The following is an 18,480-nucleotide window of genomic DNA, read 5'->3' as shown; positions in this document are numbered from 1 at the left end:
GAAAATGCTACGTCAACTATTTTCGAACACAACCTTCCTTTCCGCAGCCGCTACTTAAATACTAAATATCATGAAAATCCATACACAGCTTCTTGAGTTATATGCTGTTGGCATGGATTTATGAACTTTTCTCATTAATTATGCAAATAAGCTACTAACTTGCATAATTAGTATTACATTGTTTAAGTCATCACTCATTCTATCTACATACCGAAAATCCTGATGATCTGTTTTCACGTTCTCAAGTTACCCTCGTCCAAAGTTTGAACGGAAATCGGTGCCTGCAGTTCCCAAAAAGCCGCTAGGGGGTCCAAACTCACAGCACTTACTCTCTGTTTCAAGGGCTATCTACCACTCAAAAATCATGACCACAGCATGTCCAGAACACGAAGTGCCAAAATTAAAAGTTTTGCTGCAGTACCTTAGGCAGCCACTAGGGTGCCCATTATCGAACTTGACCTTCGTTTTCCTAACCCCAATCCACCTAACAAATATAATCAGGATCCATTCAAGGGTTCTCGAGTTATCTTGCTTACAGACAAACGCACTTACATACAAATCCCGCTACAGCACCATAGGTAAGAGCCAGGTAAACCATTTTCGCACTTGACCTTCCTCTCCAAAACCGCTACATACCTACCAAGTTTCGTGAAAATCGCCCAGCTAGATTTTGACTTATGCTGCCCCAAACAAACCGCAAAAAACATACCAAGCTCGCTGCAGTACCGTAGGAAAACGCCAGGTAAACCGTTTTCAAACTTGGCATTCCTTTCGACAACTGCTACACACCTACCAAAAATCACAAAGTTCCATCCACAATTTCTCGAGTTATATGCTGTTGACCTACATACAGACCCAAGTCAAGCAATCTCATACTCTTCTTGGCGAAGAGAATGAACATACGTGAGCATTTGATACACCCGTGAAAGGAAAGGAAAGTAAACTGTATATAATTGGAGTATCCATTTTTCAAAAGATACCTGACATATCTGTACGTGTGTCACCTTTCATAATCCAAATACCACAGATTTAAGTTAAATAAACGTTCCATATTGTGAACACAATAATATACTAGGTTCTCTTCGTAATATCCACAAATACCACGGATATAAATTGTATTCTACGCCCAACTTTGCCTACAAAAGGCGTCGACCGCCCTCAATGAAAAGGTGATACAAAATTATCACGCAAGCTTTCGCTCTGGTCAAATAGAATTAATCTTTCTTTACACATTGTTGTTCCATCAAGGCTGTAAACAAATCCAATTTTGGTCACTGTACAGTCACTCAGACTGAAATATGCACGTTTGTCTTGTTCCTTTTTCTTAAATCTGTCATGTAGCTTGTTCACCATAAATTGCTTTATCATGCCACGCTTTTAGTGTAAATCATACAACACTGAAACACTTCGATTTATTGAAAACAGGACTTCAATAATATAAATGTACAGATGAAGAACAAGAAAATTGATGTCATCATGTTGAAATTTTAAAGAAATAAGTTGAGAAATGATAAACCTTTTTTTAAATCCTGGTTATTCCTTCTCAGTTTGTTTAATTGTAAATCATCGGTACATATTAAACATTTCTCCGGGTTCTGTCTGTTTCAAATATACTTCTTCTGAAACCGCAGTTGAGAGCGCAGAGAGAGCGCCGTGAGAGCGCCGTCCTAGCTAATTTTGTATCATAACCACTGTTGAGACCAATCGCGCTCGCTGTGCGCTCTCTTGGCGCTCAGGGCGCTCGCTGCGCGCTCCCTTGGCGCTCTCTCTGCGCTCATCGTTAGATCGCCGTCCACGGCGCTCTCACGGCGACTGTTTTGAGCAGGTTCAAAACAGTCGCGGAGGTGATGGCGACCATGGCGACCATGGCGCTCCCACCGCGCTCTCTGCGCGCTCCCATGGCGACCTTGGCGATCCCACCACGCTCTCACCGCGCTCTTCCATATTTGAGGTCGCAGAGAGAGCGCCGTGAGAGCGCCGTCCTAGTGGAAAGGGGGTATAAGTGAAGCTATGTGCTCGAGGAGGTGCCTCGACCACGTTAAACAGCCTCATTACTCATACTTTGGGTACCTACTGGCTGCAAAATACACCAGATTATTATTATTATTATTATTATTATTATAGTTGTAAAAGTGGCATCGCTATTTAAGTCATGAGTGTGGTTAACGTTGCCAACTTGGTACACATGTAAGTGATACCAGTCTAGTATCACTTTTACAATACTATATATAGTTCACTTCTTAAATACAGGAATGAATGACTTGTTCGCAGTGATACCATGTTTTGTCCCTTGTTACTTCTTGTTACAACGTTTATGGTGTCTATTCAGTTGAAAATGTAGACATCTTGTATAATTTTTCACCCATCTTCTTTTTTATTTCGCCCTATCTAATTTTTTTAAGTCTGCAGAGGATGTCATCCATACAATTTACTTGCTGTGGCCTAAAGCCACGATTTGCGTGTACCGAGGGGTGCATTGTCCGTTGGAGAAAAGGAGAGCGCAAACTGTCTTATCAATTATTCCGTACGGCCGTTAGATGTCGCAAGTGGCCTCGGGAATCATGCGGTATCACGAAAGGTCAATTTGCGGGTCACTGGACAATGGGTAGTCTCGTACTTAAAGAGGTAGGAGCGTGAATATTGATTTTGAAAACATTCAGAAAGTTTACGTTATCTTGATTGGTTGGATTTTACTGGTCGTCGGTTGAATTTGAATTTTTGAAACTAGCGGTTGAGTAGACGTATGGGTTGGTGGACGGATCAATATGAAGAACTGATTTTAGGTGTTTCAAACACTTTATAAGAGAAAATACTAGAATTGTTGCGCCATTTTAAAATGATCTGCGACTACGTACATAAGGTATTTCTCAAAACGAAAAGCAACATGTTACGCCCCAAAGGCTATGTTTTCTGTGCTGTTCTACCCCCCCCTGTGTGTGTGTGTGTGTGTGTGTGTGTGTGTGTGTGTGTGTGTGTGTGTGTGTGTGTGTGTGTGTGAAAATGTGTGTGAACAGCACAACTGTGAGAAGCTGGATGGTTCATCATGATATTAGGTACTAGTAGGTGGGTAACGTTAGTTCACCTTTATCCGCAGGGTAACCTATATTCGTTGTGTTTACCAAGACGGTATTAGGTATATCCACCTGAAGGACGGTAGTTTCAAGTTGTGATATATGTTCGAAATATTGTAGTTTGAAAGTAGCGTCCGTCGACTTCATATTTCTGATAGTAACGGAAATATGTTACCCCACGGATAAAGGAGAACTAGCATTAGCTGTCAGGAAAGTAAAGTTCCAGTAGTAGTCTTTAATCGCTATTTCTCCAATCAATTCTTCTTGACGTTTAAGTACAATAGACAGCCGTGAACTTGTACAACACCATAGCATGTATTGTTTTCCCCGTTTATCCATTATTGATAGCTTAGGGTTGTGTTCCCGCGACCCGTGTGCGGCACACGCGGCGGGGTTAAGCAGGGGTGCGCCCGCCCGTGTAACACAACCTGACGGCCTACCTTACGGGGGGAATAATAAGTAGTACGCTGCGTGGTGTAATGGACGACGCCTGACCCGTAACTTGTCGTTAAAGACGGGGAAATTGGATTACATCGCTATGTAAAGCATACCAGAGTCGGGGCGACCGGCTGGTGGTCTGTTTGAATAGCTGTATTTTTTTTCCTTCACAATATCCGTTTTTCTTGTTTCCATGTTATCAAATAAATTTTTTTGTCATTCAACGTTTCTTGTGAGTCAATCTTCATCATTTGCATGTCTACGCCTAATTACAAAGACTTTTTTTCTAACTTAGTAAGCATCACACTAAAAGTAATTTGTCGACCGCTTCTTGAGTTATGCTCTTACAAAGTCTGAAACCAAACGTTAACCGCCTCCTGCAGTTCCGAAAAAGCCGCCAGGAGACCCAAGCCTATATCAATATCTCTGTCACAAGGGCTATCTACCATTCAACCTAGTACCTCATTCTAGCATGTCCAAAACTCGAAATATCAAGTGGTGCAGTACCTTAACAAACGAATAGGGGGCCCCTCATCAAAACCTCCTCACATACCAAACAATACAATCCATTAGGGCCTTCTCGAGTTATGCTGTTCATCCACACACACATACAAACACACACTCACATACACGCACTTCCACACACATACACACACACACACACACACACTCACACACACATACAAACACACACTCACATACACGCACTTCCACACACATACACACACACACACACATACAAACACACACTCACACACACATACATACAAACACACACTCACACACACATACACGCACTTCCACACACAAACATACACACACTCAAACACATATTCATACACACACACACTCACACACACACACACACACACACACACACACACACCGTGAGATGGTTTCACTTATGTAAATCATTGCATTAATATGCATGTATGATGTATGAATCCATAAACAACAATCAACATTACAAAAGTGACCATCAGTAATATCTTTATTTGCTTCTTTCTGGAATTATATATATTTTAACCATGCTCCCAGAGTTTCAGAACACTTACATTTTTTAACAGACGAGGCAAAAGGCACAACTTTATATGCATGAAAATAACCCAGCATATAATCTTGTAGACACTGATGTGTATGTACACAGATTTGCAATTAAATTCCCAAATATATTCTCTTCAAATTGTCAGACAACTTTTTGAAATGTTTTGAAATGCAACACATGATCACAAAAATACTTCTTGATATGAGTGCGGTTTCAATGTGCATATTGCTGGGAAATAACATAAATATTGACTTACAATAGACATCGACATATTACTCACAGTGTATCAATATGTATACATAGTTGAAACCAGGACCCTGCTTATTCCAGAATCCAATTTTTTCATATAGATACAAAATCTAAATAATACCTCATGGCGAGAAAATTCAAAATATAAGCAAATATTACATGGCATGAATTTCTACGGAAGAAATATTAAATTCTTCGGGTGACTTGCGGTTTGCAAAATGTTTGGTCAACTACATGTAATACTTTTAGCTTGATCAACCAACTAAGATGGTTGGCAGTGTAAGAATTAACAAATATATATATAAATAACAATATACTATATATATTATGCTCTTTCTATAATGTAACAAGTTTTAACTGCAAAAGACAGTAAAAATTGTACATTTTACTATTTATCAAAAATTCAAGATACAATTGCCCAGTTTTGTAGTTCATTTGGTCAACAGAAATTCTAACAGACCCAAATAATACCAATTTCATCAAATAGAACAAACATTACTGTAGAGCACCTGTACAAAAGTTTCTATAATTGTGAGAATATCACATATCAGTCTGACATCAGGCTTCTTTGCTATGCTGTGGCTTAAGTTTTTTTAGACAAGCACAATGGGTCATTCCTACTTTTTTCAAGAAGTGTGGGGGGTTCCTCTATACAATCATGCAGAGGTCAGACACTTGAGGCTTACACCTGAAGTTGACACTTGAGGCTTACACCTGAAGTTGACACTTGAGGCTTACACCTGAAGTTCCCTTATAAATGGGTGGAATTTTATCAATATGGACATTACGGGGACACGTTGTGTAAGAACTAAGTGCCTTTTTCACATTGCAAAGTTCACAGTTAACAATATACACATTTCTAAAAATAATTTTCACAAAATGGAAAACTTGACATGTCTCTGGATAATATTATATCATTGTATCAACCTGAGAGCAGAATGAACGATTCCAGAAGAAATTTCCACTTGAATCTCAAATTCATACAAGGTTTCATGGAAACCATCTTGTACAATACAGAATTTGCTAAATGCATTACAATGTATTTTGTTACTTAACACAATAGAGTATCCCCTCCCCCAAAATAAGCTGAGAAGGAGCAAAAGAATGCTTGTTACATTGTACAAAAAGCAATTAACAGTAAACCTCACCAAAGAATTATACAAATATTAAATTTTGCTTAAGGTTGGAGACATCATGTTAATCTCATACTGTGAGAAAATCAAAATATTGCAGGTTTCGATTTGGGATAATTCAAAACAATTTTTCTTTCGTGAAACTGAAGGACTTTTAATTGTTTTTGGTGTTCCCACATGCTAGACACATTGACACTCACAGGAACGTAGGTCAAAGGTTCCAAAATTATCAAAGATTATCTCAGTTCCTGTTTTCAACATTCCTTTAGTGATATGTCTGTGAGAACCAGTGGGAAAATGCAACAGATAGTATCAATTAGTAATTGACAACAAAGACATTGAATAAAACAAAAAATTTCCCCAAAAACTCATTTTTCAGGAAGGCATGTGATCTTTGATGTCTTGTTTTCAAATGATTTGTATGCTAAAGTCACCTGATACTGGCAACAAAAGCTTTCTTCTCTGAATATGATATGGAACCTAGAATATTGTGGCAAGGGCATTCTGATCGTCTGAAATTTTTAATCATTTTAAACAACTTTTGCAGCCTTAACAGTTGAAAATTATAAAATTTTCATAGCCAACATTTCATGTCAAAAAAGAATAATTCATTAGTCTTTTAAGCTACCTGCAATCACACAACTTATAAACCAGGTTTCTGTGATTTTCTTTTGGTATAAAATTGATTTCCTTTCTGGCACATGTTGTTGTCTTAAGCTTATAATTTAACTGTAACAAAGCTATAAGAACCAAAATTAAATTTTTTGAGATTAACCTGTTTTTATTTAGTACTTCAACTTGTTCTATTATGATTAATAAGTACATCATACTTTCATACTTTTCAACTCTTGACAAGCACACTGCATTGTTTCTTGTATTGCCAAATTCCCCTGTATTGCATGATTATGTGTGTACGGAGCTTGCAATTGGTGCAAATATTGCACAATGTTACATACAGGAGATTGTTTCATCTATTTTGCTTTTCTAGTTATGTTCTGTAGAGATGCTTTATTCTTTGCTCTGGGGACATGTCATGGCAAGACGTCTCATTCTAGCTCTTTGTCAAAATATGATTGACAGTAACAAAAATAATAGACAGCGTTCCCCAGATCCAAACGAAATACACCCAAAATGTATGTCTAAACGGCGACGTGTGCTTGTTTATAGAGCCCGGCCCAAACAGTATTCTCTGCTCTTTTCTCGCCGAATAAACAAGGAACGCCGGCACAAGATACTGTATTCCCGCCCCCGCGTACGATCCCGTTACCCCTACCAAGAATTCGAGATCGTCGGTGCCAAAAGCGACCGCTATCGGCGGGACTATGGTGAGAAGCGGGAAGAATATTCTATCGATGATCCATGGATAAGTGTACCCGTCCCTGTGGAACAATGTTTTGAGATTATTCCGCAACGTGATCGCGATGATGGGAAAGTTCGTGCTCAGCGTGAACACCGGGAACAGTCCGAGGAAGTAACTGATCTCCTTCGCGCTCGTGATCGGATCGCACTTGTCCATGAAGTTGAGGGTATAGATGTCCTTGATGTCCTTGTTGTTGAAGCAGAAGATGCCGGTGAACGACAACACCAAGTAGAAGACGAGGATTACGAGAAAGTCGAAGAAGACGAGAAGCGATAGGTGGCGCTTGTTCTTGATTGGAGTGACGAGCGAAGGCAGGGAGTGCTGGCACATGAAGGAGTAGACGCACACACCAAAGAGGTTGGGCACGCTGGTGATGGACTCCATCTTGGGATGGCCCTCGCCCTTGCCGTGGGTTATACGGGTCATCGCCAAGATGATCATTATCGTGAACGCTAAAATTAGAACGAGTAGAAACAGGTTACTTTACTTGATATCAAACGCTAAATATTAAGTGCACTGCACAAGAATGGAAAGTGATCTCAAACCAACTTAACTCAATGAACATTTGAGCTACGTACTCTTCTGGCAGTCATGACAGAAAAGGCAGATGCTATACAAGTTGTACATCATCTACAGGTTCAACTTACAGTTACAGTTATTGAAATTTTTCTGGTTGTTATCAACAAGCATTATGAACAGTTGGTCATGACTTAACATCCCGTCCTAAGGATTGTAACCCTTTTCATCAACATGCAAGTCAAGTAAGCAAAAACTGCCGAGATCTTTAACTCAAGATTCAAAGTCAGGATAACATTTAGGTAACTGGAGAAAGCACATTTTCAGGATCACAACATATAGTATCTACATTCCAAATATTATGTTATCACAATCCAAGCACAGCAACTACATATTTTGTGAAAGCAAGGATACAAGCTCATTGGTAAAATTATTGCCACACAGTACCTCCACTTTATGAAGGTAATAAAAAGGGGATACTCACCAACCCATCGCATGAGAGATGTGAGAAGTTGTAGGTACTTGGTTTTCTGCACGTTGAAGAACACAAACGGCCCGAGTAGCAAGGAGAAGGCACCCTGACAAAACAAAGATAAAATTGTTGCTATAAAACAGGAAAGGCATTTGGATAGAGTATCATCTTTATTAAGAGCATAAATTTTAACTGTTGAAGCTTTCTTTCAGCCATACTCTTCAACATTAATTAATTAATGGGCTTTTAGATATCATTCAGCCTAACTACAGGCTTTATTCAGCATAACAATTTTATCACTCATCATGCAGAACATGTCTATCTTTTTCATGCTTTGTTTACTAATGGGAAAAGGAAATAAAGCAATAAAACTGTTTAGGATTATTATATAAAATAAGAACATAATTCATTTATTATCATAACCATCACAGTGACTGTAAAAACTGTTACACTAGTTGCTTACCAGATACACCCTGTAAGCATTCTGCCTGTTGACAGCAGTCCCCCAGCATGGTGAAGAGTTGGTCAGGTTGATCTGCTTGGATGGCTTAATGTTACAGGTGATGTTCACTGGGCTGGAACAATGGAAGGTACACATACCATTACAGTTATGGCATGGGCTTAATGTTACAGGTGATGTTCACTGGGCTGGAGCAATGGAAGGTACACATACCATTACAGTTATGGCATGGGCTTAATGTTACAGGTGATGTTCACTGGGCTGGAGCAATGGAAGGTACACATACCGTTACAGTTATGGCATGGGCTTAATGTTACAGGTGATGTTCACTGGGCTGGAGCAATGGAAGGTACACATACCGTTACAGTTATGGCATGGGCTTAATGTTACAGGTGATGTTCACTGGGCTGGAGCAATGGAAGGTACACATACCGTTACAGTTATGGCATGGGCTTAATGTTACAGGTGATGTTCACTGGGCTGGAGCAATGGAAGGTACACATACCGTTACAGTTATGCAGGGCTCAAAATACTGGGTGCATGTGCACCCAGGTGCACCCAAAACTGGAGTTGTGCACCCAATTATTTTCTGTGGGTGCACAGGGTGCACCCAAATATTTTATTAGGTTTATGTATGTAAAGATATCAAGTATACTAGTATACATCATATTCTTGACAATTCGAAGTGTTATAAAGATAATAAAAATGTCTGTCATGGTCAATTTGAAAGCTTGTAACTAAGTTTTGCTATTAGGTTTTCTGACATTCTACTTAAATTTAAGTGGTGCACCCAAACATTTTTTGGTGCACCCATTTTTTTGAGCTGGGTGCACCAGTGCACCTAATCCCAAAATGAATTTTGAGCCCTGGTTATGGCATGGCAAAGAGAAGAACAAATGTTCTTGCTGTGGCCTTGGGAAAGGCACTTTATACAACTTCACTCAGGTGAAAATGAGTACTGTTAGGAACATCCTTCAGATAGGACGTTACCTGGAGGTTATGTATTTGAGGAGAGCCACACCTAATAAAAGAATGGAGTTGAAAAGAATAGGGTTCATTGTAGACTATACAGGAAAGGGGTGTTGGTCTGCAATGCTGCAGTTCCTGAAAATACTGCTAGGGGGCCCAAAATTTCCATGTCTCTTTGGTAGCTCAACAACTACATTGTAGCAATAGACTAATATTCACACAAATCCACGAAAAGGATCTTGAGTTACAGGTGCAAACACACATACACAACCAAAAAACAGTAATCCGTTCAAAGGTGACCAACTTTGTTGTTGCTATATGTTGGCGTCCATCTGTCTCGGAAGACAATGGTAGGTAGACATTTACTTGCAGTCTGCCTGGCCTGCATGTGACTTTTTAAGGTGAAGGAGGGGTGTGCATTTCCTTCTCCACCCTCTCGTTTGCTAGCGGACAAAGTCCCACAGGGACAAGAACTGATAGCCACATGTAAGATGGTGGTTTGTTTGGAGTTGTTTGGAGAGTGAACCAACTCCTCTGAGGTAATAAGGACACTAGGACTCACCATGTGATATCCCTGAGTGACTTGGGCACAGCGGCAGCATAGATGGCCAGGTCTCCGTACAGGTAGATAACAATGCACAGGTAGAACAGGTACCAGCCAACTGGGGACAAAGAAATAGATTATATATCATTGACAACCACTTGTATGATTGTATTAATCTATTTGACAGGTTCAAATTACACAACTGTCATTAGGAGAACATTTAGATTATAATCATACTCTTAAGAAAACTTGAAGGGACTATAACTGGTTCTTACTTTTGTTGAAGAACATGGATGCCATTTGGCCCTGGAAAAGAAAATACCACATTATTTTGTTCAGATGAATTATATATCTATCGCGGATCGGGCAAAAAGCACACAGCTTACATGTATATGTATATGTAAAAGCATATAAAACAAAAAAGCTCAGTAATACTACACTGCAAACATAAATTGTATCTTATTTACTGAATAAGGAATCAAATGAGGTCTATTTTATATATAGTTCCAAGGAAACATTCTTCTGAAATTTACATCCCTGAACATGCTGCAGTACATCTTACTTCCACTAGGGGGCAGTACTGGAAACAGCCTTAGGTAAAGACCTTATAATTACCATCTCCACCCTTTCTGTGATGTCATACAGGTCGACTCTTCTTCTTTTGGGATCTACAGAAGAACATCAGATAAAACATACAGTGATGAAGTCACTTTTCAAAATGAAACTATAGACAATGAATGATTGTACAAAGGGTACACGCATTGCATGTAAACCAAGTCACTTTAGAAAGATACAGTCTAATCATCATCATCATCATCATCAGTCGGCTGCAGAGCAGGCAGCTGCAAGCTTTCTCCAGTTCCGTCTATCGGCAGCGAGTCTTATAAAGAATGCAGACAATACTTATTTCATATGTAATATGCAAACTAACCTGTTTCATCAATACCTTCATGAAGTTGCAAAAAACATGAACACATTTAGTCTTATTTTGCACAACAAAACATAGAGACAACAATGGGGAAGCTCTGCATTTTGACACACGAAAAAATTACAGGAAAAACTAGATATTTTACAGTAAGCCATTAAATCATATGACAATTGTTGCTGTTGGCTTATTTTGACTGAAATCTAAAAATCATCATCATAATCAGAAACCTAGGCCTAGAAAAAAAAACAAAGAAAAAAAAGATAAGACAATCCCTATGTAATGACCCCAATTCTCTCAGAAGTATAGTCTAGGCCTTATCTTCTCAAGTACAGGAAAATAAAGAATACCTCCACCCTTGAGGCATTGCCAAAAATAGAAACATGCATGTCAACATGTCAAAGTCATGTACCATTGACAGGAGCTAGAAGTGCTCTTCTCTCCTCTTCTGACTGATTCTCTTCTTCATCTTCTATCACATCTTCAGTGTGTGCATCATCCTTAGAAAAGGAAAAAGGGAAGAAAAGAGAGGGAAGTAGAATAAGTACGTATAACAGGTCTTCTGACATCATGATGACAAACCAGTTCAGAGTTTAAACTGTGCAACGTCAAAGGTGTAGGCCCCTAACATGTAATCAGTTATTATCTCGATCAATGCAAAATACATGTCAAGACATGTTTTGTTTACTTCTCAGGGGCATTCACCTTTGACATATTACCCATAGTGCATCACATGGCACATGCACACTTTAAATTATGAACTAGATTATACTAGAATTTAGTAGAAATAGTTCTCACCAACTTTTTTCCTCTGTTCCTTGTGTGCATAATAATTTTCATAAATTGAATATAATCATGCAGCGATACACTGTAATTTTAAAGTATTATTAACACATTGTCAATTGAAAATGTATCTGAAAACATCATTTTTGGCTGCATCATTGGCCTCTTGAATGCTTTGAGGCACTTGTAAGCTAAGTCTTTAAAAAAAATTGAATTTTTATCACTATCTAAAGAAAATTTAATGGCAAATCAGCAACAAAAAGTCTAAATATTGTGAGGTTCTCCCCTGGCCAATGGAATTAAAGAGCATCTTCTGATTTTAGGACCATGAATTTTGAAAAGTTCTTGACTTCAAAAGCACTTAATATTAAGGTATAACAAGAGGAAAATGATGGGAGAATATTTCTGTTGAATTCTTAATATAATAATACAAAATATCATTTCACATATTATAACTGCCTAAAGAACATTCTTTGGGAAGACAGAAAAAAAGCAAATAAAACACATGCATGTGAGACTGGTACATAACTTGGCAAACAGCAGATGAATAACAACTACTACATGTTTGCACTAAAACAAAATTTTTTTAATAATTTGCAAAGCAAAAGTGTGAAGCCTTTTAATTTTCATCAGTAGAATGTGCATATCAAACTGCTGAAAGCCAATTTGAAAATGGTTTAAAAAAGAAAGAATTACAAGTAAGACATGAAGAAGTTCCCTCAACTTTCATTCTCAGATAGTTCATGTCTAAAAGCAATGTTCCAAGTCTGTCTATGATGCTCCATGTTTTTATTTGGTTTTATTTGACTTGGTATGATTATGTGAAATACAATTTCAAGCGTAGGTTTAGGTTCGAACTTATAATTATGGACCTGAACCTGAACATATGGACCTGAATGAATTTGAACCGGAGTTTAGGTATACAGCACATAATGTATATAATAAGTTAAATCCTGTTCAAGTCACTCTGATATCTTTTTCCCCAAAAATGTTCACTAGATTTTCAGCACACAGACAAACTGAGCACACCGGCTTTCTTACAAGCTTTCTGGTCTAGTTTTGTTCCCTTTCTATGCAACTCTGCAAATATTAAGAAATTCATTCAAAACTTAATTCATTCAAATCTAACACTTATAAGTCCTCTTTCTAATTGCTTTGCAAAAATCACAAAATTTTTTTTTATCAAATCTGCAAGTGCACATAAAAGGGAACAAAGGAAGACTATGAGAAGTTCTGAATACAGCATAACATATAAATAGGGGGAAGGAATTGGGAATCTAGCAAAAGAAGAAGCCATGCATGCAGAATCGTGTCGAGCTACAAACTGAGAAAGCGGAACCTTCTTCATTCTTTCATAATACGAGTATGGCGGCCCATGCACCCTCTACATGGAAAAGGAAAACAAGAAACTGTAAAAAAAACGATCAACGTCAAAAATTATCATAACCACAATGTGCGATCCCTTGCATACTTGCATACTGGTGTTAGTAAAAGGTGTATACACACTGTCAGGCATAAAATTACAGCAATGTGATTTCACATGCATGATTAGAAAAAAGGGCTCGCCTCTGAGGCATCGCCAAAAAAATCCAATGTGGACCTGCTTTTAGCCTTACCAAAATTTTGCCAGATTTATATATATGGGGCTATAAAAAGTTGCAAATGATGTTACTGGCCTTAGTACCATCTATGTCAGTTTACGTCCACTCTGGTAGCTTAAGTGACCATCTGAGTGGACGTACATTGTAAACTGACAAGTAGACTGTACCGTTGATGACTGACTTAAACAATTTTTAGCATTTCCGCAAATACATGGAAATAAGAAGAAATATAGACATAACACAACAGACTTAAAACTTTCTGTAAGATGATGATCTTAAATCAAACATAAGAGTAGTCACTGGTGCCCCAAATCCGTACAATTCAGACGTTAACCTTTTTTTGTACCAAAACAAAAGCACAACAGATCAGTCATTACCTTAGCACAGTTAAACCATGCAAAAAAATACATTTCATAAAAAAATAACTACTATAATACTGATTCTGGACACCATACTGCAATTCATGCCAACACATTATTCATACATGGTATGAAACGCAAAACAGGCTTGCATAATCAATATTTGCTTTATCTAATTACACAAGACTTTTAACAAACACAACAGAAAAACAGGGCAAATCAGTTTGCAAGTCAGCAATCTTGTTCTGCCAAGCTGCAAAAAGTAAAGAAAAACATGCGAAAAGGAAAAGATGCTAAAAAGATACAATAGTTTGAAGAAAGCAGCATGCATACTATATACAAGTACAACCGTTATATTTTTTAAGAAAAAAATGAAATGTGGTGTAGCCAAAAAAGTGCAATTTTCGGGATTTGTGAAAGCTATGTGTGCATGGCACAAACCAAGCGCCGCCCTTAACAAAAGGATCTGCCCTGGCGGAAAACGGAACGGCGTACGGTACGGTACTTTTTTGTGGTTGTTCGCAAAGGCGGCATGCAACTTTTCCTCAAAGGTGGCTTTGTGTACCTCGTTCTGTTTCTCTCGTGTCTTCCAGCGCAGACGGGCGTTCGCCACCGACATGGTCTCCACAACAAATGTTGTGGTCATGAAGCTGCAAGTATAAGAAAAGTTTTCTACATCATGTACATTATACATTACAATCTTAATTAAATAAGCTGTTTGACCAATGAGATTTAAGCATCATGTCCATCAAATTTTTCAGTTAAAGGAAAAATAAAGGCTGCCTCTGATTTTTTTTATTTCTCAAGTTTACTCTCTTTCGTTCTTCTCTCCTACAAGTCTTAGGCCTCTTTCTCTAGATTCTTTCCATCAACCACCCAGCTACACCTGTATCACATGTCTAATGAACCATCCCTACCTGAAGAAGCCCAGTAGTATGATGAGTACCAGACTGATCAGCCTGCCAGCAGCACCGAAGGCTTTAGGCATGGTGAGGGCTCCTGTCCCTACTATCAGTACATGTATCACCCACCCAGCTACACCTGTATCACATGTATAATGAACCATCCCTACCTGAAGAAGCCCAGTAGTATGATGAGTACCAGACTGATCAGCCAGCCAGCAGCACCGAAGGCTTTAGGCATGGTGAGGGCTCCTGTCCCTACTATCACCCACCCATCTACACATGTAGAATGAACTGTCCCTACCTGAAGAAGCCCAGTAGTATGATGAGTACCAGACTGATCAGCCAGCCAGCAGCACCGAAGGCTTTAGGCATGGTGAGGGCTCCTGTCCCTACTATCAAGTTAAAGATGTAGATCAGACCCATCTGTGGAAGAGAAATATCAAAACATGAGAGTTTTTCTAGTATAATAAACACAGAGGAACACATGGGGTGCTAAACTCTTGTATTGGTCTGCATGGGGGAGCTGGCAATGATTCGGCTTAGGAAAAAAATGTTTTGTTTCCTGTTTCAGTCTAGAAAAAATTAGGGTTGGTAAGTAGGTATTATCTTTCTTTTTCTTGTACATGTATTTCTTTTTAGGCAGGCCAAAACTCTAGCAGGGCTCGAAATACCACATGCATATGCAAGTTTGTGCAAGTAAAATTGGTGTGGTGCAAGTAAGTTTAGACCAAACTTGCACCAGTGCAAGTTACTTTTGTCCTCTAATACCTGACATTAGAAAAAGCTTACACACACCGAGAATATTGTCATTGTCTGTCATTGAAAGGTAAAAGAAAATAACACTGAATAAAAAAAGCCTAAATTTGTTATTTCTAAATTTGGTTAGACATCCAGGTAAACTATTTATTTTAGACAAATCCATCTCTACAATGCTAATGATTCCTATGGTGCTGTTCCTTTCCTTTATTCCTTTATTCCGATACCCTTTAGCCCTATTTAGGGCTAGTCTACCAGGGTTCATATGAAACAATGAAACATACATAAACAAATGCAAATATATACACAAACATACATGTATATATACAAACAGAGCAGTCTTACCTTGATTTGCATATGAGTTACATTTGCATACTAATTAGTGACTTTAAAATGTTCAACTGGTTTTTCCAGTAATGTGTATTGTATTGAGTTGTTCTACCACTTCATTCTGGAGATGTTACTGTGATGGATGTCACTCAAAGAGTCCAGAAGAAATCTATGGATCTTATTGAGTTGTAGACATTGAATTGTCTTTAATTGAGGCTAAATTCACAGTTTTAATGAAACAGTTTGTACAATTTCAAACCAAAAATAAAATACGCTACGGAAAAATGTTCAAATATCCAAACATGTGGTCTTTACAGGTATGTATCCCCATTTACTCGCGTACATTTGCAAATTTTCAGAAGAGGAGATAAGGGGTTAACAGTTCACTATTTTGGATTGTGCAAGTAAGTTTCTTTTGGTGCAAGTTACCTTTGGCTTAACTTGCACAGGTGCAAGTTGACTGAAAAGTGTATTTCGAGCCCTGTCTAGTGATATTACAATAGAGTTGAACAAAATAAACTGAAATGCATGAGGACACTAAGTACCTTTCAATGTCAAACTTTAATTCTGAGCATAAGTTTGGATACATTTATCCTTCAGTAGATAGAACAAGCAGTGTTTTTACTTCAATAGGAAGCAGGCTGAATAAAAATTCTAACTGGAAGCGATGTGACTGTATATGCCCAGCCCACCCCCCAAAAAAGTCTAGGGTTGGTAGGTTTTTGTTGAGTAGGTCACTAGGGAAACAGGAACACAAATTTTTTTCATAGGCCTTAACTTCAGGCATTCCTTTTAGCACTGCACTAGATCTAGATTTGGTATCATTGGTTGATAGTAAAGCAAGGCTGCGACCACCGACACCAACTTGACTCAATCAGTGATCATGAGTCTCGACGAGTCTTGACAATTAACTTTGGATACTAGTAACAAATAAATTATGTGCAATACAGAGATGCTTTAGGAATAAGTCATGAACAAAACTTATGTTCCATAAGCACCAGCTATGATTAATGAGAATCAAAATAGCTCACTACGCCTTATGGAAAAGGGCATGCAGCCGCTTCCTTATACATGTACACAATTGGCACTTTATTCTTGAAATTCTTGGAAATAGATTTTGCCAAAAGGAGAAAACTCATATTGACCACTGACCATTAGTAGCCATATTCTTCTTATGTGATAAATCATAAAGTCATCATATGACAGAGCAAATACCATTAATCTATGTTCTGAAATGTTACATATGCATGTGGCACATTGCATACATACAAACATGTAAATCACTAAGAAACTTGGTACATTTCTTCATTATACTTTCCCCTTGGCCTTCTACAACGAAACTAAATCTTTATGACAATGGATAAATTTACTGCATTCAGTACTTCATATGGAGGTAGGTTAGCCTGATTGAATCTTGCTTATAGCAGCCCACCCAACATGTGGGGAGGGGCCAGTTACAGCTCCGGACAGCAGAGTTTGTGTTACACAGACTAGACATAGGTCAGAACTTATCCATGTCATGATAAGATTTGCGAAATTCAGTTACTCAAACAACTGGATATGATTTTTAAAACGTTAATGGTTAATGCCTTTTTAGGTATCATACATTTCTTTTTGTCAGTGCAGACACTTAAGCAAGGGCGTTTTATAAAATAATGTCTGTGCACTGGAGTTAGAACTGAAAGTAGGGAAGTTGTAAATAACATTTTTAAGGAAGTTATCAAATCCAAGTTCCTTTTCCATTTCCCCAACCTTTCCTGTATATAATCTAACTATTAAACTTCTACCATCTAAAAAAATTTGGTCATAATTTTTTTCATTGATGTATAATACGTTTAATGAAATCAAAATGCTACGATGTTTTGTACGACTTTAGAATGAAAGGTTTAAAGTTCGACGGTAGAAATCAATACAAAAATTGGCAAAAGTCCCGTGGTCAAAATAATTTGATCATATCAACAAAATCTATCTAACATAATTTTGCGAGTATCTTTTTTCAACTCTTTGCTGTACACACATTACATCGTTTTAACTACAATGCTGTCGGACAAATAAAACAAAAAATACTATGCAAAATCATTATACAGATGGTTTCGATTATATGGTTGACCCAGTAAAAAAATCTCGAAGAAAACTTCAAAGAAAAAACACCGATTGAAACTCACAAAGGGTGAATACAACGATCCCGTCTCGGTTATGTCGCCCGCCATGGTTCAGCTCAGTCCCCGGTAAGTTTATCTTCCTGTCAGACGTGTCTAAACTTGAAGTTTCTGTCAGGAAAGATGAGAAAAAGTCGTCCGAAGAAGAATTCTTGTACGTGGCCGCGAAAAGTCACCTGGTTTCCGCCATCTTGTTGACGTCATCAATTCAGGGCGACAGAACAAAACTTGTTCATGAGAAATAGAAAAAAAAAATTATCAAAGTTTTGACAGAAGAATTGTAAAACTCTGATGATGATCAAATACCATTAATGTTAGTTAGTTATTTTGAAAATATACAAGAAATATTTGTAACACAACATTTATGTTTATTATCAGGCATTTATCTAATAGTTCTGGTTTGTT

At 38.1% G+C, this 18,480-nt stretch overlaps 1 protein-coding gene across 11 annotated transcripts; it reads right to left on the bottom strand.

Annotated features, from left to right (window-relative positions):
• Window positions 1-6,965: 6,965 nt before the first annotated feature.
• Window positions 6,966-18,301, bottom strand: LOC118429161 (transmembrane protein 104-like). 11 transcript variants are annotated; one of them, XM_035839588.1, is made up of 11 exons: window positions 18,082-18,301; window positions 15,132-15,253; window positions 14,431-14,575; window positions 13,305-13,349; window positions 11,595-11,682; window positions 10,873-10,925; window positions 10,533-10,563; window positions 10,276-10,375; window positions 8,748-8,859; window positions 8,297-8,390; window positions 6,966-7,748 (listed from the first exon to the last, which is right to left on the bottom strand). In XM_035839588.1, exons 1-11 carry the CDS (start codon window positions 18,124-18,126, stop codon window positions 6,988-6,990), a joined length of 1,596 nt encoding a protein of 531 aa, XP_035695481.1. In that variant the 5' UTR covers window positions 18,127-18,301; the 3' UTR covers window positions 6,966-6,987. The 11 variants fall into 11 exon arrangements, with proteins under 11 accessions (XP_035695481.1, XP_035695483.1, XP_035695482.1 ...); XM_035839590.1 differs by having other exon boundaries at window positions 14,491-14,575; XM_035839589.1 differs by lacking the exon at window positions 13,305-13,349.
• Window positions 18,302-18,480: the final 179 nt, after the last annotated feature.

The sequence above is a fragment of the Branchiostoma floridae genome, chromosome 13 (assembly GCF_000003815.2).
Source record: "Branchiostoma floridae strain S238N-H82 chromosome 13, Bfl_VNyyK, whole genome shotgun sequence".
In the NCBI taxonomy this organism is placed as follows: Eukaryota; Metazoa; Chordata; class Leptocardii; order Amphioxiformes; family Branchiostomatidae; genus Branchiostoma; species Branchiostoma floridae.
This window is presented reverse-complemented; position numbering and strand designations above follow the sequence as displayed.